Here is a 23836-nt window from a genome sequence, read left to right as displayed (position 1 = left end):
CGAATAATCTAATTGTAATTGGTAAAAGAACAGATCAGGTAAACCCCCCCACAAAACAACTGGAGTCCTTCTTTTTCATTCAGGTATTTCCACTTGGCGAACAATTGAAGATAACAGCATTATAAAGGGAGGAAATAGTGCCAACATTAGAATTCAAGGTTTTCTATTTAAAGATTATTTAAAAATACATTAGCTAAATGTGCATACTAGGTACTTATATTCAATATTGTTACCAGATAGTTAAAAAGACTCACAGGTGAAACCATGAAGAATTAAATCTATGATCTGATTAACTCTTGTCATCTAATATGCCACTACTGGATACATTGACAGCTCTTCTACGATAGTACTTTGTATGCCTTGGCCATTTCCATCTCCGCATTTCCAATACTTCTATAAAAGTGTTTTACATGTCTACGATCCTACAAAACACCAGCTCACAGAATGCACAAGGTCAATGAAAGCTGAACCCAGTGGGCCACACATCTTATATATCTAACAGCATCAATACAAACAAATTGCAACAAAAAACAAAGTACCCTCCTGGCGTAAACATGTCCTTTTTATACAGGCGTTTGGATAAGTCTATCAAACTAAATTAACACATTGAACAGGAGGGTGAAAAAAAGGTGAAAAAATTCTACCTATTTTGGGCTATGTAAACAGGTACACAACTCTAAAGCAAAAACAACAGAACAAACCTTTGGGAATAGTGCAGATAGCTCGGCTTCACTGTTTTCTTCTCCACGCTTGGCATTTCTTTTTTCTGAAATACATATTACACACCAAGTTAAGTTGTCGTGCATTCTCACAACATCCAGGTACAGTCACAGCCTGCCAGTACGCAGTTTCTGCCGTACAGCCCAGTGGTTGGAGATCTCATTAGAGAACGTTGTATGTTAACATTTACTGCAGTTATATTTTAGATACAGTTCTCTCTTATGTAATCTCTATGTCTTTGCTTTGGGTGTATTTCTGGCTATCCTGGGTGGCATGTTGGCTCAGCAGTTAAGAATCCTTACCTCCCAGTGGTAGAGTGGTTTGATTTTGGGGTGGAGAGCCTGTCTGTATTGAGTTTTCATATTCTCCCTGTGTTCTCCGCAGTTTTCCCCAAACTGGGGCTTCCTTCCATCTTATCAAGACGTGTTGAAAAGTTCAATGGCTGCTCTAAATTGCCCATACCATAAAGACACCCCACCTTATTGATCTAATAAGAATAGACAGACTATCTGCTGCCATGTCTGACAACTAAAACTGTCAGATGTTTGTTTCTAGACTTCTGCATTGGATGACTGAAATCAAATTCTGTATGCAGCAAAAATTCACTTCAGCTTCCTAAAAGTATCATTTTAATTGTGATTATAGATGAATATGAGAGTACATTTAGTACTTTGGATAGGAATTCTGATTTTTTTAAGCCTTTGTGAAAGCTAGCACAGTTGCATACCCCATTTAAACATTTACATGACATGAGCCCACTTCCAGTCACTGTCCTTTGTGTTGAGTACCGAGAAATTGGCTCGTGCCATTGTCTTGTATACAACTGACTACTATAAATCAGGTGGGGAGCTGCGTCAGCATGCGTAGGCTGCAAAGGAACAAGTAATAGGTTTATTCCATGATGAAAAGAGAAGAAAAAAAACACAATGTTTCGGCTGTGGAGCCTTCTTTGGGTGAGTCCCACAGATTATCTAATTCTTGTTAATGCCTACACTTTTAAGAACTTGAGAAGAAAGAAAAGCCCAATGACTAATTAAGCCTTGAGTCTTTTGAAATTACTGGCTTATGATATCCCAAATACTTTGGATTCGTTTGTCTTAAAAATAAAATATCCTCTCCCGAGCTGCAGCTGTTTATGTAGACTGCGGTTCTGGTAATTTGGTGAAATGTGAAAGGCAAAAGTTCTCGGCAACGCGGAATTTTACCATTATTGCGGTAGCTGGAAGGTGAATAATGTTATGTAACATTTCTCAGAAATTTAATCTAAAAGATCTTTATACTGTAGGTCTGGGCAACTATAGTGTTTTCCATTTGTTTTCCATAAAAAATAATCAGTATACAGATAGAGTCGCAGAAATCAGACCTCTGGGAAACAGGAATAACGCAGCAAAGCAAATCCTCACCACGGTTCTCTTTCATCTTCTGAAGAAAACCTCCAAGTCCAAAATCCAGCTTCTCCAGAACTGGTTCAATCCACTGGCCAAACTCATGAGACGACAGAAGAGGCCATAGGAACACACACAACACTGGGTAGGAGACCAAAAATAAAATCAACTGACCAAGAGACACTGAATTCACACAGAAATGTCAAAAATCTGCCAAATTCAGGGGCCAACGAGAAGGGACAGGAAGTACGAAAAACGGTGGGTTTGGAATGAACTTAATGTTGTGCCAGTCTTTTAAAAACAACAGTTTTAAATCATGAAGGCCATATCATATAATACCGCGGCCGTTTCCATTTATAGTCAGGTAATCTCCTGCAACAGCTGCATTTGGGCAGTATCAGGAATAGAAAATGAATGCCCAAGAGCCAGTATTCACCTGGCAAAGCTGTTAACTATTAATCTTGATTTGTGAGGTCTGGCCTTCTGCCGTCTTCCAACTCATTCGACAAAAACAATGGTATGCGAGACGCTTTTAGCAAAAAATTACCTGGGCTCTTGGAAGGCTTATTCTGTGGATGACTCAGAAAAAGATCCAATAGCCCAGAGTTAACTGCTTACACTCCCCAGATTAACTACTCAGTAATGGCGTCACGAGTCCCAATTTACAATTAAAAATATATTGCTCTGTATGGAAGCATTTCCAGTCCTGTCCCATTTTGAGTTATTACAAATCATACACCTTTTTATCTGTAAAATATTTAACGATATAATTATTTTTTATCTGTTAGTTTCCAACTAACAGTCGATCAGAGTAAAAAATAAACCGTCACGCCCTGTTTTATCTTAAATTAGGGATCCATAAAAGACCTGAAACTATTTTAAATAACGAGTGTATGTAACTATAAAGGTTTTAAATTGTGCCACTATTTTATCAATTCATTCCCACCTCTCCTCAAAGCCTGCAGGGAATGTTCATGACCTTAAATATGCAAGTGGATCTCTTCAGTTTAACGTTGCTCTGAGGTCACCCAAGCAGGAAGCAAGCTCGCTGAGAAATTAATTCTCCCCTCCTACTTTTTTACAGACTCAGATCCAAGACTCCCTGCAGCTCCCCTTCACTGGGATTTCTACCTTTATAGCGATGTGCACTTTCCTTGACACTTGAAGGGGAGAAAGGATTGAGGAAGTCTGGTCCATTAAAATCCCATAACATAACACAGCAAAAGGACAAAAACAAAATTGTTGATTGATTCCATGGCTCATTTTTTGGCACAATTTGTACTCGACATATGGGCTTGTCTTGGGCTGAAAAGATGTAAACGTACTTACCTATAAAATAGGAGATGACAACTCCTGGAATGTAACGTCCAAGGACAGCCAAAAATGTGCACAAACCACAGATGAGAAGGCAAAACTGAAATAGAAAAGGGCTGTGGTAAACAATGTCTGCCATATTATATTGTATTTGCTTTTTAGTGCAACGTCTCCCTTGAAACGCTGCTTTATGTTTGTCTCTGTGATCTGCAGCTTTAGTCATAACCTTTAACCTTTATTCAAAAATAAAGCTGGGACTTCAAATTCCTTACTTCCTGACTTTTCAGCTGAAAAGCTAATTGAGGCTAGAGCCGAAGCCGTCAGGTTGCCACAGCGTGAAAGAAGGGTAACTCAGGTCCTGAGATTGCTTATTTCCATATACAGTAGGAGAACAGCAATTACAGTACAAACTCTAGAAAAGCAAATCATAATTGCATATCTGACTGAAGACTGGCATAATTTATTAACAGGGTGAGATTCACCAGACTGAAATCGATATCACTTATTTGTCATCGCAGGTTATGTCCAAAGCTAAAAGTAGCCATAAAATTAACTATGGAGGGAAAAAAGCACAATTTCCAACAGGCCTGACACAGCTACTGTACGCTTAAGTGTTCAATTACAACAGCAGGTTTAAAGTTAAAACCATCGTTGAGTAACACTATGAACTTAACTACCATTCAGATAACGAGCAGCATTCTAACGGAGTTCGTGTTAACGTTTAGACCCTGAATAAGCACTGTGTATTATATTATGCACCTTCCTGTACATCACAGTACATATTACAAAGGCAATTCAAAGCTGGTTCTTGGTCTATACTGCTGTCCGTCATTCTAGATAGCTTTCATCAATACTTATGTTCTAAAACTACATTTCAATAAGTAAGCATCACATTTCAGTGAAACCTGTATGAGTCAATCTGTCAGAATTAAAGCCTTTAACACTTTAACACTAGTGAACATTAAATTCCTCTTTGTTAAGTACAATTGTTACATGAGTTAGCCAGCACTGAGCACAGCCATTTTTTTTCCTGAACACTCTGTCATTTCACACTTACAGACAGGGAGTTGAGCGGTCTTACCTTGCCAGGATTCTGCTGTTTGAAGGATGACATTTCTTGCAGGAACAAGCTGTAGCTCATCCAGCACTCGGTGAGCTGGCCTGCTTCAGGCCTGCTCTCCTGCTTGGGGTCGATTACTTCCCAGCTGGAGACATACAGAGAAACAGACCAATGAAAGAAAGAAACACAGGGCACGGCCTTCCACTTTAAGGAGACTCTTCACACCTTCTTCTGTAACCTCATATGTGCGTCACGCCATCTCCAAGAGACGCCACTACTGGATATTTCCCCACACTTGTTTCCGATTAAATTACTCTTCAGCTTTCTATCTCGCCATACCAGCAACCACGGCTGGCGTGGAGAGGTGACTGGGCAGAATGTGAGGACGCATGTAAATAGAGCAGTGCACTTCAACAGCAGAGCTCAGAGGGCTTCACTAGTTTTCTCTTCTGCCTGATAAGCATCTTCTAGGTTTTTTTCATAGACCTGTGACTGACCGTGTGTTGCTCATTAACAGGGGGTCAGTTATCAACACAGGGGGCCACAATGTAGCAGTAACAATAATTTCATATTGATTATTACTTTTTAAATGAATATATTGTGAACTGAGTGTAGTGAGCTGAGCTCAAGAGGTTACCAAAAATCATTCTTGAGGCCAAGGTCACCAACCTATCAGTCAGGAGTGACTTGCTGCCATTCGCCAACACATAGCTCACACTCTTTTTTTTTAACAAATCAGTTTAAACCTAATTAACACTTCAATCCAATAATCCGTCTATCCAGGTTCATTCAATTTGGCGTCGCAGGGCAGGCAACAGCAACAACACAAGGCAGGTCACACCCCAGATGGGACACCAGTCCACCGCAGGACACACACAGACGCAGACACCTTCACTCTCACTCCAGCGGCAACTTTCGCAGAAACAATTGAGCCTACCAGTATGTCTTTGGACTGTGGGAGGAAACAGGAGTTCCTTGTATGCAGCATCCCAGGCCCAGAATTGAATCCAGGGCCCCAGCATGGAGAGGAAGTAATGTCAACTACTGTGCCACATCTAAATTCAATCATTCCTTTCCAAAATAAACCTACTTGGGTTAACTGCTTTATAAAATCAAGATATTTTATTTTTCAAAATAAAACAAGAAAAAAACTACTGCATTGAAAGATCAAAATCCTAGATAACAATTATTAAATGAGACGCTGTATAGGGAAGAGAAATGCTGTACAGGGTGGATGTAGAGGGAAAATGAATAGGGTGTACAGGGTGAATGTATAGGGAAAATGCATCATAGTGCTTCCTTTGTCAAAAGCACCACTATGAGCCCCACGATTTGGATGTCACAGACTGAAACCCAAATGGTGCCATCTGCCAACTGTGGCAGGAAAAAATATCAGAGAACTGCAGAGATCAGCTGTCATCTGGGAAATCGGCCCATCTGGTGAATTACTTTCTAAGCAATATTGTGCCCTGTCACAGCGGTATTCTGGAGGTATTGTCATCCTCCAATTGGCAGCACACTCTCTGAGCTGCATTCCAGAATCCAATTGTCCAAGAATCAAAAAATCCACAATACACATTGGGTGAACATGTATATGTGATCTTGGACTGTTTTGCACCAGTGTGGGCTACAGTGATGAGGATGGGTAAAAACTGGAAATTCATTAGCAGGATATCAATTATGTCCTTCTTTATCTGAACCTTATCCCAGCTATTCATAAAGCTGATTAATAAGAGCCCCATCATTCCTTAAGTCCAGTTCTTAGAGAAAACTCATATAAACATGAGGAAAACATGCAAACCCCACACAGAAAGGTACTTCTGTTTGGAATTGAGCAAAACAGAAAGCCATGACACAATGAAACCTAGTGAAAGAAAATGAACTGCAATTACTAAATCAATGCATGTTTTGCAGAGCATCTGTCACCAAAATGGAACAAAATAATTTGCAATCAGAGAGTTAGGACAGCAACCCTACACGTCAAAATTCACTCCACTTAACACTTCATGCTGATCTTGTGTTAATTTGAATTTTGCTGGTTCAGAAGGTATTAATTAACAGCACACAGAAGTAACTCTAACCTCCAGCGCATTAGTTACGAATACATGAAAAAGGATCCTTATAATGGGCAGCTGTTTATTGGTGATAAAAGTTATTTCTTCCTCAGGTTACCGAGAGATAACTAACTCACTTACTAGACCTCCAGAGTTTCAGAGTCTCAAAAGTCTCAAGCTATTATCAAATCACGAAGGAGATAAAAAGTGGTACAGCCTACTGTACTTCAAAATCCAAAAAGTAGCTTAACACCAAGAATATGATGACTTTTGTTAACATACCAAGTTAAGATGTTCAGTTCTGAACTTGGAAGTTTGTGAGCTTGTAGTATGTAGTCTTGAACCAATTAAATGGGCTATTTTAAAATACCAACCAGTTGCAAATTAAATAACAAAGAAAACAAAATACCTAATTGGCCTTCAAAGGCATATCATCTCCCCTTTCCCAAAGCTTGGTGATGGACAGTATGGTGTCGCAAGCAGAGAGACTCCTGGAATGTTCTATTGGAATGTCTTCCAGCACGCTGCTTGGCGATACACTGAGACGAAATGAAGGAAGCTATTACAGCCCCTGGCCTTGAACAAATCATCACCCCTGCAGCTGTTGAACACCAGGTGCTTAATCTAATCTCAGCCACAAACCAGGGACTGGCTGGGCGCTCTCCAACTCTTTCTTCAGACACGACTCGTGACAGCCTGCTCTGTGCAGCACAGCCAGAGATCGCGTCTCCTGATGCCGACTCCTGTCCCTCCTGACCACCCGAGATTCTCAGAAAGGTCAGCCTGCGGTCTGTCATCACTTTCCAAACACTTGCTCACGTGAGAGAGGCCAGGGAACACGTCTACGTGTGGGGGATAATGCGAGACTCTAGATTTCCTAGAGAGAAGTTTCACTGTGGGAGCGTGTGAAGCTGTCCTATTCTCATCAGGAGCGTAAACAAACAAAAGTCGGTTTAAAAAAATATGTTGATGAATGAATCAGCAAAACGCATGAAACAAATGGAAGAAAGCTCCAAAATATCAAATACTTTATTTTTGCATAATAGCATTAGAGAGATTACAAACAAAGAGAGACCACTGAGCCTGTCTGGACTGTTTGGTTCATAGAAGCTTATTGATCCAAGTATTTCATCCAGCCATTTTTGAAGAAGGCCAAAGAATCAGATTCAAACACATAACTGGGTTGCTTGATCCATACTCCCACAACTCTCTGGGTAAAGACGTGCCTCCTGTTCTCGATTTTTAATGCATGTTCATGTAGTGTCCGTTTGTGTCCTCTGCTGTGTGCTTCATTGTTCATGCTCAAAAAGTCCACTGGGTAAGGTTTGTCAATACCTTTCAGGATCTTGAATACTTGCATCAGGTCCCCTTGTGGTTTTCTAGTTTAATGTAGAATCAGTCAAAGAGAATTTCACATTTTGCTTAAGCTATTTAGCCAGTCCTGTGATCAACTGTTTGCATGACATTCACCTCAATGGTAAAAAAAAACTTTTCACACAAACTATTTGAAGATCATGAATTGTGACAAAAAAAGGAAGTTTAAATAGGCAACTTCATCCTGTATGATCACACTTTAGAGAAACTGAGCGTCACTGAGATGGAGCCGAGTCCTGCTTGTAAAATACTGAAAACATGGTATCTCTGGGGGCCCCCTAGGTTTCTTCTGGATGGGAGATCCAGACGTCCTGTCCATGCACACTAACAGACACTCTGTAAGAGTACTGAGCACAGTGGTGGCTCTTCAGAGTTGTGTTGAACTCGGCTGTCAACATCCTAACTATGGGGGGCTTGAAATGTGTCTTAAGAATGCCTGCAGACTCACAGCAAACACATAAGTGGTGTGTCTATGGAAAGATAAGGCTCTATAGCAATGGCCCTAACTGATTTTATCATCTGTAAATAATCTACATTTAGAAACGTCTCTTAAGCCCATCGGTCATTGCTAAATAGCAACGTTTTAACACCAGACGTTCACTTAGAAGTGTAGAAAACTCTAAATTGCTGCAAAAATAAAAAAAAACATATGGTTGATGTTCATCTTCAGTGAAGACTGAAAATGCAAAAATAAATACAGTATATTTTCTAATGGAATATCTTTGTTTAACAAAATATGTCTACTGTTGAGGCTAAGTGCAAATAATCATAGATTATTTCAGATCACCTCACAATGGTATGATCTCCAACATCTTTTCCCCACATTGAGGAGCAAAGACACTGACAGTTTTAACCAAAGGTTCAATTACTCAGAAGGCAAACAATTCAAAGGCGTTTTCTCCCTTCTTACATTGCAATGAGCCATCTTTCATATCAGAAAAAAAGGCCTTCCCAAGAGTGGACCACCTGCAGTCCAAATCTACTAATTATTCCTTGGAGGAATAGTACAACACATTTGACCTGTGAAGAAGCCACACTGCCCAAGTTCAAATATAACACAAAACTATGTCAAGAATGGGCTCACATCTTCAGTGCATCAGTCGTGTGTTAAAAGAAGAAAAACGTGTTCATGTTATGAGTATGGCTGGACGTTAATCGGTTTTCTGTGATGGAGGAAGCTGGAGAAACAGTTCTCTGAGGATCCTGTGACAGCCGAACACATGACACTTCTGTTGTCTGCCCAGTATTTAAACTACCCATGCCAAGAAGACAGTGATAATGTGAGAGGACACGTACTGACAAGTACAGTTTCCATTACTCTGTAACACAAGCACACAAAAGACAACAGAAGCAAACAAAATACAACCTAGATAGATTCACAAAATCACAACATTTTAAAAATTACCCAGGATTCCACACAGACCAGACGGATTAGTACAATATACAGTGCGTTACTGTTGCCCCGACTAGCTCAGTTGGTAGAGCATGAGACTCATAATCTCAGGCTAGTGGGTTTGTGTCCCATGTCAGGTGCAAGGTTCTCCAATAACCCATACTGGGCAGCAGCAGTATGGGGTGGTGTTGGCAGTGGAGGGTCACATATCTGTGACAACAGCAACAACACTTGCACTATCTGCGTGGAACAAAGACCTGGCAATCTACTTCCGTATCCTCCCATGAAAACTCTATGGATAGTGACGGTGGAACTGTCCATAGGGTCACTATGAGTCGATACCGACTCGACGGCACTCAACCACCACCACAGTGCATTACCAATTATACAATTAAATGTCAGAATGGTATAATATGAATGGGGCAGCAATGTAGAGTAATGGACTTTGTAATCACAACTGGAAGATTATGGGTTCAGATCCCGGGTTGTGCCCTGCTATTGACAAAATTGGGGAAGCTGTTCAACCCATGTACAAAATACTTCACTCTGTTCGCAGCTGTATAAAATGTAAGTTGCTTTAGATAAATTTAACTAAATAATACATTTTCAAGAGCATTTAGGGCACTACATTTTACTCAAGAGTAAAGCTGCTACTTTCGTGACACAATTGCCATAATACAGGTTCTAAATCTCAAGACATTGTATTCAAGAAATTGGTAAACTGTCATGCAGGGTACAATGGGATACAGGGAACACACATTCATTCTGAAGAACCTCTCTGTCACCATGACAAGCCCAACCAAACACACTTCATTCCTTCACTTCAACAAAGTTTACACCTGAAACGACCTATTAAAAAACCCTGTGTTGTTTGACAAGTAAAGTACTCACTATATAGAAACTATAAACAAGTAGCCTTGTACTGGTCTTAACTGAACGTATGTGACAGCTGAAGCACTGTTTTACTTTGCCTAGTTTACAAGGATACGTTTTGTCTATGTCAACTAAAAAAAACAATCTGCAAAATCAGACTAATATGTCCAATTCTATGTTCATATATGAAATTGACATACAGCATGTCTACAGTATATTCATATATTACCCCTATATGGTTTCTATCTAACATGATATTCCAATCAGGTAAATTATTATGCAGAAGGCTAGGTCTCAGCACAGACACTCTCTTTCATCAATAAGAAAAACTACTCAGGTGTGCTGAAAAATGCATTACCTTAGTTCCACTCCTCTGTCTTCTTGAGGCATCTCACTGGCTTAAAAGATCTTGAAATTCAGCTCAGGGCTTAGGCTGTAATAGCAAATTTCCTTTCAAAACGTATACCAGGCACACTGTAGATATGTTTGATCCTTCCTATTAGAAATTCTGTGTTGTACAGTGAGCTAGAGCTTGTGTTTATCTTCAATGAACCTCAAGCACGGCTATTACGTTTGACTTGGTCTATAAATAAATTGGTCACACAGCATTCCAAATGCGCTGATGAGGCTGACAGGATAAGAAACAGTTCTTTCCACACTAAAGTGTTTCTTTCAGTGGTTGTCTGATATTGATGATACAATACACACTCATGCTTTCTTGGAGGGTAAAAAGGCAGAACAAGTTTTTTTTTTTATCTGAACAGCAAGTGTTTTTAAACAGACAGAAATCGAAGGTTGTTAAGCCATGTACTGATACATGAAGCTGAAGTACAAACCAAAATATTTCACTTTCCCTCCACGTACGTCTTAAACAGTATGATAAGCAAGAGAGAACACAACTAAAATTAGAATCCTAAAGAACATACTAATAAATACACAATGACCTGGAGTGTTAAATATTAACTCATCAGAGCTAGACTTCAGCATTTCTGTAACCAAAAACAAAGCTGTGTGTCGTTTAAAGGCTTGTTTTTATTTTCTTCATTTTAACAAAAGGAATTTGTAGAAATGAATCGTAGAAACTGGGAAAACTATTTCCCTCTCTCATTGCTCAGTAATTAAAAAAAGTCAAAAATACATCTGTAGAATGTATAAATTTAACTTTGCTTATACAAATCTCAAAGGTGTATTAAATATTAATAGTGCTTCCCTCTGGGGTGGCACAGCGATGCAGTGGTTAACTTTGCTGCCTTGAAGCACTGGGGCTCTGGGTTACTATCCGTGTGGAGTTTGTATGCTCTCCCCAGGTTTGTGTGGGTTTCCTCCGGCTACTCCGGTTTCCTCCCAGGGTCCAAAAACATACTGGTAGATTTATTGGCTTCTGGGAAACTTGGCGCTGGTGTGAGTGTGTGTGCCTTACAATTGACTGGCGTCCTGTCCAGAGTGTACCCTGCCTCGTGCCTGTTGCTTCCTGGGTTAGGCTCTGGCTCTCCCTCTGGCTTGGAGAATGTAGTGAGAAAGTGGATGAATGGATCATGCTCTGTCTTCCTAATCTGGGGGAAAATACACCCAGGCCCTTTTTTCTCCCTCACTGTGGTCATAGACTTTAATATTCTTCACTTCACACATTCCCTTTTTTCTATCTCATGTGCAATGTGGACAAACCTTCTCTAGCGAGATAGATTATATGAGAACATGAGGATATTACTACCCTGAAACAAGCTTAAAACCACGACACAGGATGAATCTCCTCGTGAGGAATGCTGCATGTCCTATTAGAAAATCCATGAAATCCTGGGGGGAAAAAAAACATTTTGGCAGAAAGTAGAAGATCATACAGTATCACTATGCTAAATGAATAAATAAAAGGTGTTATTATTAATAGTATTTAAGAAAAATGGCTATCCAAACAAATTTAATGTTGCTGTTCATTTCAGATTTTGCATCAGAGTAATTTTAGTGATGCAACTGAAAACCTTTATTTCTATTCCTGTAAACACCTTATAACTTCTATGTTTTAAATTTCATGCATAAATTCACATTGCAAGTTAAGGTACACATCTTACATACTGGCTCAAAACAAGGAGGTATCTGTTTTTTTATTATTTACATATCCTAAGATAAGAGTTATTATTAGTCACTCTTCCCATTCTGTGGACACAGGGCTCCAGTGTCTTCAACAGACACACCCACTGTCCAATCCGTGGCCTTGTACTGAGACACACCCCCAGTTTGTCCCTGTCTCTGTCACCCAAAGTGCTGCTGAAGAAAACTCTCCAGTAAAGAGCTGTGTCATTGCCCTGAAAGAGCTCATGACGCACTGGCAGCAGACAGGCAGTCAATGGACAGGCTCTGGGAGTGGTTGTGCCGTGTTTCACAAGACATTTCATAACAGAGCCTGCTTCTTCCCACAACAAACACAAACAAACATCGTGTGGTGAGAGACATGATTCCAAATCCCAGAGCTGTCTGACCATCGTCATGGTAGGCCCCTCGTCACTGGATAAGGCAGGCTACCATCAGAAACTTGAAGGGGTTTAATCCTAAGTATTATGGCTAGCCTACCCATTCAGGAATACTATATACTTCATCATATCAGCAGAGATGGAAAAAAAATGACAGTTAAATTTACAGTCTCATAAAACAAATTTTTGATCCTTACATATTGCTTTCACAGTTTAAATATCAGCAGTAATAGTAACATAACAACAAAATCTAACAATTCATTAACTACCTAAACTCTGTTATATCAATAGCTCTAACTAAAAATATCACCTCTGGGCTTGCTCTCCTTACGGTAATGGATTCAGAATTATTACTAGTTCCTATAAACAATCATAAAACTCGCAACTGCTAAAATGAAACAAGAGAGTGCTCTACTTGATACCTTTGTCTTCTTCAGTTAGGTTTATGTTTCCAAATCCCTGGTTCACATTGGACTAAGGCCATGAATGTAATGCTATCTCAAGGCTCCTCAGAACCTTCCCCTGTTTGTATTTTTCAGCATGCTCAAAAGAGTTCTGGCTGTCGGGAAACAAGTTCTCTTATTGAGCAAGATTGAAGTCAAGACCAGGATATTACTTGGTAAAAGGCTTCCAGAATGGAGAAACGTGTGGAAACATATCTCCTGGCCATCACAACAGCTAAATTGCACAACTCCCATTTGTGTTACATGCTGAACTGTGTTTCACACAGGACTCTGGCAGCGAAGCAACTACTGTACAGAGCTGTTGCAAAGACTCCTACAAATAAAAACATAAAGTGTTCAATGTCCAACACTAAGCTTCTCAAAAAGCAGAAAAAAGCTAAAAAGCTCTTTTTATTTCATACGGATAGCCACAGAGTATGCAGCTCGTAGAAAAGCCCAAGAGCTGGATTACATTTGGCCTCTTTCTCAGTGTGAATGTTCTTACACTAAATTAATGAGGCCATATAAAAACTGCACGGCAGAACAAAGTATCCCTCATAAGGACAAAGTACAAGACAGAATGTAGTGCAGCACCTTGTAATGTTAGCACACATTCTTATGCCACTGGTTTTAAACTGTGTAACCAGAAATATACTGTTACAATTCACAATTCCCTATTTTGCCTTAGCACAGGCATCTATGAGGTACTGTGGAGATGGGATATTTCCAGCTAAAATGAAGTAGAAGCCACCACGTTTGTTTTTTCATGGGAGTAGGTATGACGAGAACTATTTCATCCAACCAGGTAATAATCCATCTCGAATGTCACCATTAATTCAAAGGGCCTGTTTATTGTTTTGTTCCATTTCACTTCCATTTTCAACAGTAACTAAAACCTAACAAAATACTGCATTAATCCAGGAATCCAATTTAATAGACCTTAAATAAAGAATGCTACCTTTTAAAAATGAGGTAAATTAATAAATTACCATACCTTCACTCATAAAAATGTATCTGAATGAATTATCTTATAACAAATTATATAGAACTTGTTTTCTTATAAAAGTTTATATATAGTTGTATAATATCTTACAAAAGTGTGGAGTGCTTCACATTTTGTTCTGTGGGAGCAACATGATTTGTTTGCCTGGCTGTTAAATTAGAATACTTTTAAGTAGAACAAGAATAAATCAGACAAAGATGTATCCGTCATACGTGTATAAGTGAATACATTTCCAGCCACAGTGACTGGTATTCCAAATATAGACAACATTTTCCAAATACGCAGGATGAAATACCAGTGTCTGCCTCTAGAGGGCAGCATTGAAATGCATGTACATTCTTAAACAGCCATAACAAAAACAAAAAGAGATTCTCCCGAATTCCTGTTCCAGGTTATCCTTCCTTTCAGTCAGGATTTAATGGGCTTAGGTTTTCCAGCTTAAAGGTCTTTTTACAGAGTGTAAGAATCACAGTCTCTGAATCACAGTGAGAAAACTTCAGTTTTGGCAATGCACCTTTTTTTGTGCCAATTTGCTAAAACAAAGTTCAACTCTGGTATAAAAAAACATACAGGTAATGCTTGAGTGGGGGCAAGGTGGCATGAACTTTAGGCTGATGCTTCATGGCTCTGAGGTCCGGGGTTCAACTCTGTGGTTCCTTCCGTGTGGGGTTTACATGTTCTCCCCACGTCTGTGTGGATTTGCTCTGGTTTTCTCCCATGTCCCAAATGCAAGCAGGCTAGGTTTATTTCTCTCTCTGATTTTTCCCTGTCCCCTGCATCCAGGTTATAGTCCCACCCTACAGCCGTGTGCTTCCTGACAGGCTCTTTGTGGCTGTGGCCCGTGTGGCGAGGAATAATCAGCTTTCAGAATCTGGATGGATGATGTATGGAATTGAATGTGAAAAATAAGAATAAAGAGGTAGAAGATGGTACTCAATGCCTTGTAGCATAACTAATACCTGCTTTCAAACGCCTTTCAGAAAAGGAGTTCTGAATATTATAAATAAACTGATAATACACCTTATTTACACAGAGTGGCTTTGATTAGAGTGTCAGTGTTAGACTCGACCGGATGACTGCATTAAGTTAAAAACGTAGATCTGAGATTGTTTGCAATACAGACCTTGCCAACCAACGTTGCACTTCCTGAAAGTCCTGATTGGTAGGGTGGAGGGAGGAATGTTAAAGGGAACTACTGGTTATATAAAGCACTGATGTGGTAAGTATGAAGACTGGGAGTCTATTTCAGTAGGTTTCATGGGCTATTGCATTATCAGAAGCTTTAATTTTGTATCCTTCATTTCCAATATTCTTTTAACAGTGCACGTCCTTTTTAAAAGCTACTCATGATGCTGAAAAGAAAGTAGACTGCGTTTCATCACTACAGTATTTAGGTTTGGCAATCATGTTAAAAAACTCATTTGAGAAAATAAGGACTTAAAAACATTCTTAAAAGTTTTAGAGACCAGCACTGGTAAATTTGCAGCTATTCCATTATTTCCATTATTCCATGGATTTTACTATTCCCTGAAGCATTTTGCTGTAATACTCAGAAAACATTGGCATTATTCCTTTGAATGTTTTAAGTACCTGACATACAGTATTTTGCAGTAATCGGGAACAATTGCAATAAACTACCATCTCTTTTGTCACAGTATTGCGCAAGAATGACTAAAAATAATGAAAAGCTACACAATTTATATTTAAAATATATAAAACAATACCTTAACAATTAACAGAACCATTTTGAAAGATTTTGCTCCCAAGAATTAATTGCTCCAGTTACACTGTATCAAAATGAAACTCACTTTTTTTTTTACACAAAAAGTGTCAGTCTATATTGCTTCTATTTGTATGATATCTGATTGACATCTTCATTCTTTTAATATTCCTTTCTGGACAAGTAGGGCCATTTCTGTTCTGGACATAAAAAAAGCTTTGAAAACCCCCAGTAAATATGGGGGGTTTGCCCTCGTCTATTTGATCTGCACAGTACATTCACATTTACATAACAGCTTTGAAGTCTAAAAGATCTCTGTATTTCAGAGAGGCAATGTTGGCTTCTAGCAATGAGCTGGAATGTGATTTTTCAAGCAGTGTGATTGTGCTTCTCCTGTCTCGATTCCTTGTCTACTTCAGTTTCTTACTATGTGAGCTTTTTAATACAAATCTTTATACAGTACAGCAGTACAACAAGTACTTTGAGGCTCAAATGGTATGATCACGGATGTGATGTGTGCATGAAGAAGACTTTTATCTGAAAGTGTTGAACTGAACTGTTCAAGTGAAAACAGAATGAAAAGGTTATTTCATGACTCAACCACCAAACATCACAATCTGCTAGTTCATCCATCACAGCCCTGTAAAAATGTGTCATCAAGTCGGCATCATTCTCTTTAGATTTCCAGCTGCTCTGTTCTGTAAAGACCCACCGATACTCTGCCTTACTGGCTGTATTTTCTAAACAAAAACAAATGAATGTAATTAATAAATAAATACATTGTGGGGTCTACATGTGGAGTTTTGAAATGTTTTGTTCTTTATTTTAGCAGAAACATGTTTCCACGCCCTCAAAAATGATTCCATTTAAAAAGGATTCCAGGTTAATAAACAATACAAACAGTAAATTAAAACAGCCTTTCAAGTTGTCACTTTCCAAAGACACATTCACACAGCAAAAAGAAAATAAAGCAGTTGCTCCACATAAACGTAATCATCCAGAAAATGACAGAATCCTGGAGTGACCTCTGTGACTTGTGGTGAAGTGAAACAGCTGTCCACATTTACAGGAGTCCTCTTATCTCAGTGCACATCCCCATAAGGTCGATCTTTTTTTTTTTCACTGAACTATTACTGTTACACACAATGAATCAGCCCATCAAGTTACTTTTGAGCACTTTTTAATGGAGTTACAGCACTAAAAAGTAATATTAGCCCTGTACCATGAGATGGGTTTAAAAGCATGGCATGGCTATGGCTTCAGTGATGAGGTGTTTGATATTTAACCGACCCAAGAACACCTATTATTGGAGGGTTTGAAGCAATGCAAGTCCCACCTGTCTGTGTACATCAATAACTGCTAGCCCATTAAATGAGGTTTGGACGGATACAGTAGATGCCTGTTCTAATGTCTCAGCATCCACCTGGCACTCCAATATCGCAATGAAGAATAAAAGACAGAAGCTCCCTGTGCTGATCATCACCTCCATGAAGGTCCTGATTATATCTTGTTGTGATAGAATCGATATTATCACTGGGACAAATGCAAAAAAAATGCAAAAAAAATGGTTTACTACTGTCAGTGAGTAATGTCCCATCACCACAGACCACTGGTAACTCAAACATTCAGGGTAGCATAGAATTTTAGCAAAAGTGTACAAACTTCAAGAAATGTTAATAAAGAACACATACAAAGTGTATTTTTCCCCTATTTAGAGATTTAATACGCAATTGTTAAATCTGCCTTTTCTTTTATCGTTAAAACCAACACAAGCCTTTCACAAGTTACTTTCTGTAGGAGTAAGAAGTAAAGCAAAAGACAAGACAGCTTACCTCTCACTGAGACTGCGCCACAGCTGGGCTCCTGGAAAAAATAATAACAATCAATAAAGACATTTAGAATTCATTCAAAAAAAAAACATTTTATAATAATTATTTTGAGAATATCAAAAACACTAGAAATAACTTCTACTTCAGCATGCCATGTCCAGATTTCTCAATTTCATTGATACCTATGACGTTTAAGAAAAAAAGGATTCCTTTACATAAACAAATGGCAAAACACAAGCTTTTTTATTGTGCCTCAAGAGAAACATCCAGGGTCCATATGGTTTATAACCCTGTCTTTAAAAAGCAGAGATTGCCAGCCCTAATTAAATTGATTATGCCATACTGTACCTCTTGTTCTGGACAGCACTAAGTCCTTCACCATCTGCACAGTCACAAGGCAAACCAAAGATAAGGCAAGCAGATAGCAAACTCTCCAGGAGCTGAGGGCCACAAACCTAAAAGAATGGGAATCACAAACACAGTCTAACCTAAACCAGAAAAGGGTGGAAACAGAAGACTGTCTCTCCGTCACATGAAGCTTGGCTGTATAACGCAAAAAGCTGGAAGTCTCTCCCAGACATTCAGTTCTAATATTTGTAGAATACTGAGAAGGAAACCAAAAAATACCTGAATATAATAATAATAATAATTGCTTACACTTATATAGCGCTTTTCTGGACACTCCACTCAAAGCGCTTTACAGGTAATGGGGGCTCCCCTCCACCACCACCAGTGTGCAGCCCCACCTGGATGATGCGACGGCAGCCATAGTGCGCCAGAACGCTCCCCACACACCAGCTATCAGTGGGGAGGAGAGCAGAGTAATGTAGCCAATTCATAGATGGGGATTATTAGGAGGCCATGATTGGTAAGGGCTGATGGGAAATTTGGCCAGGATGCCGGGGTAACACCCCTAGTCTTTTCGAGAAACGCCCTGGGATTTTTAATGACCACAGAGAGTCAGGACCTCGGTTTTACGTCTCATCCGAAGGACGGCGCCTGTTTACAGTACAGTGTCCCCGTCACTATACTGGGGCATTAGGACCCACATGGACCGCAGGGTGAGCACCCCCTGCTGGCCCCACTAACACCTCTTCCACCTGAATATGAACTCCCGACACAAAACCGACCCTCTTAATGGCAAGCCACAAAGCAAACTTCTCCATCTTTTATTACCAGACAACCACACAACGATTGGTTCTAGTTCTATCACCCTAGCTTTTAAAAATGACCCTGCTCTATATTGTCCATCCATCCATTTTCTAACCGCTTTGTTCAATACAGAGTCGTGGAGGAGCCCAAGCGTACCGTGGCAAGCAACAGGCACAAGGTAGGGCACACCTAGGGCGGGATGCCAGTCCATCACAAGGGCCTATTCTGTTAAAGTGTTCATTCAGGACTGTCATGGAATAACCTGCAGCCTTGAAACCATTTCAGACGTTCATTTCAAAGCCTGACGGAGGCTGAATGAGACTGAGACTACGCCATATGTCTCTTTTCACAGTAAGGGTCACAGAAGGTCAGCAGAGTTTAAAGCAGGGGTGTCAAACCCAATTACTGGGGGTTCTGGTGTCTTCTAGTTTTTGTTCCAGCTGAACTCTCATGTATGTAGTGGGTCTAATTAAGTAATTAACTGCACAACCAGAACATTTCTAACCTTGTTCCAAAGTGGTTTATATGTAAGTAAGTAAATCTTTTGCATTATCAACTGTAAAATAGCTTATGCAACATCCTATATGTTGGTAAAGAAGATTATAAAAAGTAAATACCCCCCCAACACAAAATAATACATATACACCTAAAAATTTTTTTTAACAGCTGTCTGCCTTTTCTTCTAATACTTTTAGCTTTCAAGCAGGTTCACTGAACCAAGAAGAGTAACCACATCATCACTTTCAATAGCTGCTTGTCCAATTCAGGGTCACAGTAGCCCAGAGCTTATCCCAGGAAGCACTGGGCATAAGGCAGGATACATACTGGACATACCCAGAAGGGATGTCCATAAAAATTAGGGAAGCCATTACTAGTCAATTGTACATGTGTAAGGTGACATCTTTTGTGAAGAGCACCGCAGGGCTTGTTTTAGAAAGCAAATGGGAAAATTGCCTCATCTGTTGGTGGCCCCAATGGGATATGTTAGACCATAACCCATTGGGGCTACTAATGAACAGCAGAAATTCCAAGGATCTGTATATCATGGCTCAGTCACAAAAACTCATGTTTTAATGTGATGAACAGTATTTATTGTTCTGTAAAAGCCCCTTTCCAGCCACAGTACTTCTCTATGTGTGTCAGAGAAAAGGAAGGGACTCCCTTCCAAAATCTCTACCACGAGCTCATGAAAGCCAAATCTTAGTCCTGGGTTTAAACAGTAGATGGCTGGTTTACCTCAAGATTCAGAAATCAGAATGCTTTAGCTCTAAAACAGCAAAATTATACTGAGATGTCTGCTGTTAATTTCATTGTAGTAGCTTATCTGACAGCACACTGCTCAGTAACAATACAAACAAATAAACATGCCATTTCATGCCTGTAACTGCCACTTGACAGTTACTCTTTGTAATACTAGTAAATGGTAATGATAATAACAGTATTATTATTATTATTTTAGTCCTTTAAGAGTTATGCTTTAGATTTGTCGGTGCATAGGTCTGGATGTGAAAAACAGAGATTATTAACTTGTGAAAACACAGACCTCTTGCTGGGTTAGGAACTTAAAGACTTTGTTGTTTTAAACTGCACCAAAGAGTAAAAAAAACTTTTTGGAAGATTACTGTTTACAATGTTTCAGGGGCACCAGAGTTCTGCTACTTGACTTATTAGAGCTATTGATTATTATCGTGACTCTCTGGGTTTAAAGATCATGACTTGCCTCGTGGTGATCAGAGAGGCCATGTCATTTGTTTCAGTCTATAATATATTCCCCTGACATTATCATGTATTATTCAAATCTCATCATAATATCTTTTTTTGTACTGTTACACGTCCTCCTCTCAATGGTAGAGTTCTATATATGGGAACAGAAGACTCCTCTTGCTGAATGGTACGTTATCATCCTCAATCAAACTACAGTATTTTACAGAATATAGGTTAAAGTAGAAACTCATTTGGTTGAAAACTATTTACAGTTAGAAACAGTTTGTTTATTTATACAATATTTTGAGCGGTAAAAGCTTGCCCTAAATGATAACGGAAACAGAATTCAAAAACAAAGACAACTGTCCTTTTCAAATGTTATATTTCTCTAGGAAAGACAGCAATACATCTTGGTTCATTTCACTATAACACACTCAGACACAACATTGCGCACTGGACTTTCTTCAAACAAGGTAGATGTAACTTTGGAATCCCTTCCCAAGTATCCTAAATACTGTACAAACTCTTGTCCAACGCACAGCCTTATCACAAACCTCAGCACACAATAATTTTAGCTAATGGCTTAAATACAAAGATCCCAGAAAGCAAACTAATTTGCTTCTTACCTGAGCTCTGAAAAATCTGACAAATTATTTATTTAGTAAATACAAATTAAATTGTTGAAATTGTTCAAAGCTCTGAATAAAACCTTTTGGACTGTCTCTCTCATGGGCCAGGTTTACATATTTGAGAGGTACTGTAGCTACAGCAATAAATGTTCTTTTAAAATAAGATAGTGCTCAGTTATATTTTCATGGCAACATAAATAGCTAATGCAAGCGTTTTATTCGGGCTTTAGCTCAACGCCTATTTTTAGAATAGAGAAAATGGTACTTAGTTTTTTTACAGTGCATACAGTACAAAAAGATGAAGCAGTTTTGTGGGAGGGTCTTGTGCAACCCTTTTTGAAGAATACTAATGCACAATGGCACAGACAGATGTAGATAAAAAGTAGGTGAAGAAGGCATTCTCACACAACAGTATCGAGAACCGCGACAAAGAATGCAAATTGTCAGGTGCACTTTAAAAGCCCTAAATAAACGAGTCATGAGATCAGCTCGCCTGAGACATTCATGTCATTTTTACAGACGTTGGCGTGATCAGATTCTGGGCTATGTTGACAGAAATAATGAAACTGAAACTCCTACAAATGAACACACTCATGTCAATCAAAGATAAAATTATATTCATTTAATAAAGCTTGGGCATAAATACAGTCTACCAGCTAGAGCCACTCCTTAACAAGCCTTAATTATATGACCAAAAGGGTAATGTTACAAACAAATGTGAACTGCTGCCAATTTTTTTACCGGCTGCCTTCTAATTCCGGTTTGTAACAAAAGCCGTAAAGAAAGGTTTGTAACAGATAAACTACTCGTGCCTGAGAGGTTGTTAACTCCTGCTTTAGCTCATAACTTTCAGAGGAAGCGCGAGCATCGTTTCAAAATGCAGTCACGTTCATCGTAAGCAAAAATGGTCATGCAGAACTAAAAAAAGACGCCTTTGCTTAACCTGCTGTCTTTAAATCCCTGTTAAAACGAGGTAATATTAGCGAAGGGAAAGACGGTAATCTAAAATTTGGGGCATCTGAACAACAATTTAAATACCCGTGGTTTAGTTTTTTTTGTGTGCATGCAGTACTTATCGTTGCTCTAGGACGGACAGCCCATACCAGAAGACGGCGTTGGTGGCTGCGAACAGCAGGGTGCTGCTCAGCGGTCTCCGCCAGGTTATCACGTCTGCGAAGTGGCTGAAGAGCGAACTGTCACGGGGCTGCCGGGGCGCTGCAACCTGCTCTTTCATCTCCTCGTCTGCCATTTGCCCAGCCTCGGTGATCCGGAGACTCTCCGTGGAGGCTTTGCGGTCCTGCCCTCCAGCTTCAGCATCCTCGCCACTGCCTCTCCCCAGACTCGCCATAGGAAATTATCGCCAAGCTCGCCTACCGCCCTGACTTCGCCAGCCAGCCTGTTGTTGTTGTTTGTTGTTATTGACTTGCTGACGTCATCGAGAGGCAGCCAAGGTTGCGCTGGAGGACGGTGACGTCATTGTATAACAGTGACAGGGGAGGGAGCTTTAAAGCCTATATGCATGTGACCGGAATGAAGGTGTTCAAGGCACTGAAGCTGCAAATGCTTAGCACAGGCTGCGTCTGGGTCAGGGAAAGGTTATATGCGCAAAGCTAGTTAGTATTTGGTTATTGGTTTTATTGTTGCAACAGAAAACCTGTTTCATGCGAATTAATGTCGAAATTGACACCCCTCCTACTCTGTTCTTTAAATCATTGTGTGGTTCCTTTCTATGATATAGGAAAGTGCTCCACACACAGAGAGAAATGCCCCTGCAATAGTGTCTTGTCTTTCTGTGGTGATTTGTAATCATCTTAAATCGTTTCATGTATATGTCACAACAGAATAAAACAAGCTTGAAATAGCCAGCACCTGGTGTTGGGCAGTTAAAGTGCTTCCCTCATTTAAACTCCCAAGTGAATTTCACTGCTGTGCTGTTTTGAGTTTCTGTTCCTCTCTCTGACTTCTTCATTGAATCATACATGCTGTTGTTCTTAATATTACCTTAGAAGAGGGGTTCTAGTAGTGGATGCTATTTTCTACAAGTTCATTTACAAATTATTTTTGCATGAATATTGGATGGGTGGTGGAAAACCATATCCTGTTAATCTCCAGCGTAAAAAGATTCTCTGGTTGCTAGGCACTGCCTAAGGGGCAGATGACATCGTAATGACACTTATATAGCGCTTTTCTGGACACTCCACTAAAAACACTTTACAGGTAATGGGGACTCCTCTCCACCCCCACCAATGTGCAGCATCTACCTGGATGATGTCATGGCAGCCAAAGTGCACTAACTACACATCAGCTATCAGTGGGGAGGAGAACAGAGTGATGAAGCCAATTCAGAGATGGGGATTATTAGGAGGCCATGACTGTTACAAGCCAGAGGTTAACGCCTACTCTTTTCGAGAAGTGCCCTGGGATTTTTAATGACTCCAGAGAGACTCAGGACCTTTATGTGTCATCTGAAGGGATGGCACCTTTTTACAGTATAGTGTCCCCACTATACTGGGGCATTAGGACCCAAACAGACCGCATGATGAGTGCCTCATACTGGCCCCACTCATACCTCTTCCAGCAGCAACCTTAGTTTTTCCCAGGTGGTCTCCATCCAGGTACTGACCAGGCTCACACCTGCTGAGCTTCAGTGGGTTGCCATCTGTGAGTTGTTAGGTGATGATAAGCTGCTACTGGTTAATCATGGGTATTGATATTGTG

The 23836-nt window shown here is 39.8% G+C and overlaps 1 protein-coding gene across 3 annotated transcripts in view; it reads right to left on the bottom strand.

Moving 5' to 3' along the window:
- The window catches only part of retreg1 (reticulophagy regulator 1), a 28906-nt gene extending 6358 nt beyond the window's left edge, over positions 1 to 22548 (bottom strand). Inside the window, exons 1-7 of one of the 3 annotated variants that reach the window (XM_088918343.1) lie at positions 22222 to 22548; positions 17982 to 18088; positions 17637 to 17667; positions 4501 to 4624; positions 3435 to 3519; positions 2124 to 2246; positions 702 to 766 (exon numbers count right to left, since the gene is read on the bottom strand). In XM_088918343.1, coding sequence (XP_088774469.1) covers positions 702 to 766; positions 2124 to 2246; positions 3435 to 3519; positions 4501 to 4624; positions 17637 to 17667; positions 17982 to 18088; positions 22222 to 22466 — 780 coding nt within the window. In that variant the 5' untranslated portion in view covers positions 22467 to 22548. The remainder of the gene's footprint in view (positions 1 to 701; positions 767 to 2123; positions 2247 to 3434; positions 3520 to 4500; positions 4625 to 17636; positions 17668 to 17981; positions 18089 to 22221) is intronic. The other 2 variants (XM_088918344.1, XM_088918345.1) reach the window with 2 other exon arrangements.
- Positions 22549 to 23836: the final 1288 nt, after the last annotated feature.

The sequence above is a fragment of the Atractosteus spatula genome, chromosome 6 (genome assembly GCF_055471065.1).
Source record: "Atractosteus spatula isolate fAtrSpa1 chromosome 6, fAtrSpa1.hap1, whole genome shotgun sequence".
NCBI classification, from domain to species: Eukaryota; Metazoa; Chordata; class Actinopteri; order Semionotiformes; family Lepisosteidae; genus Atractosteus; species Atractosteus spatula.
This window is presented reverse-complemented; position numbering and strand designations above follow the sequence as displayed.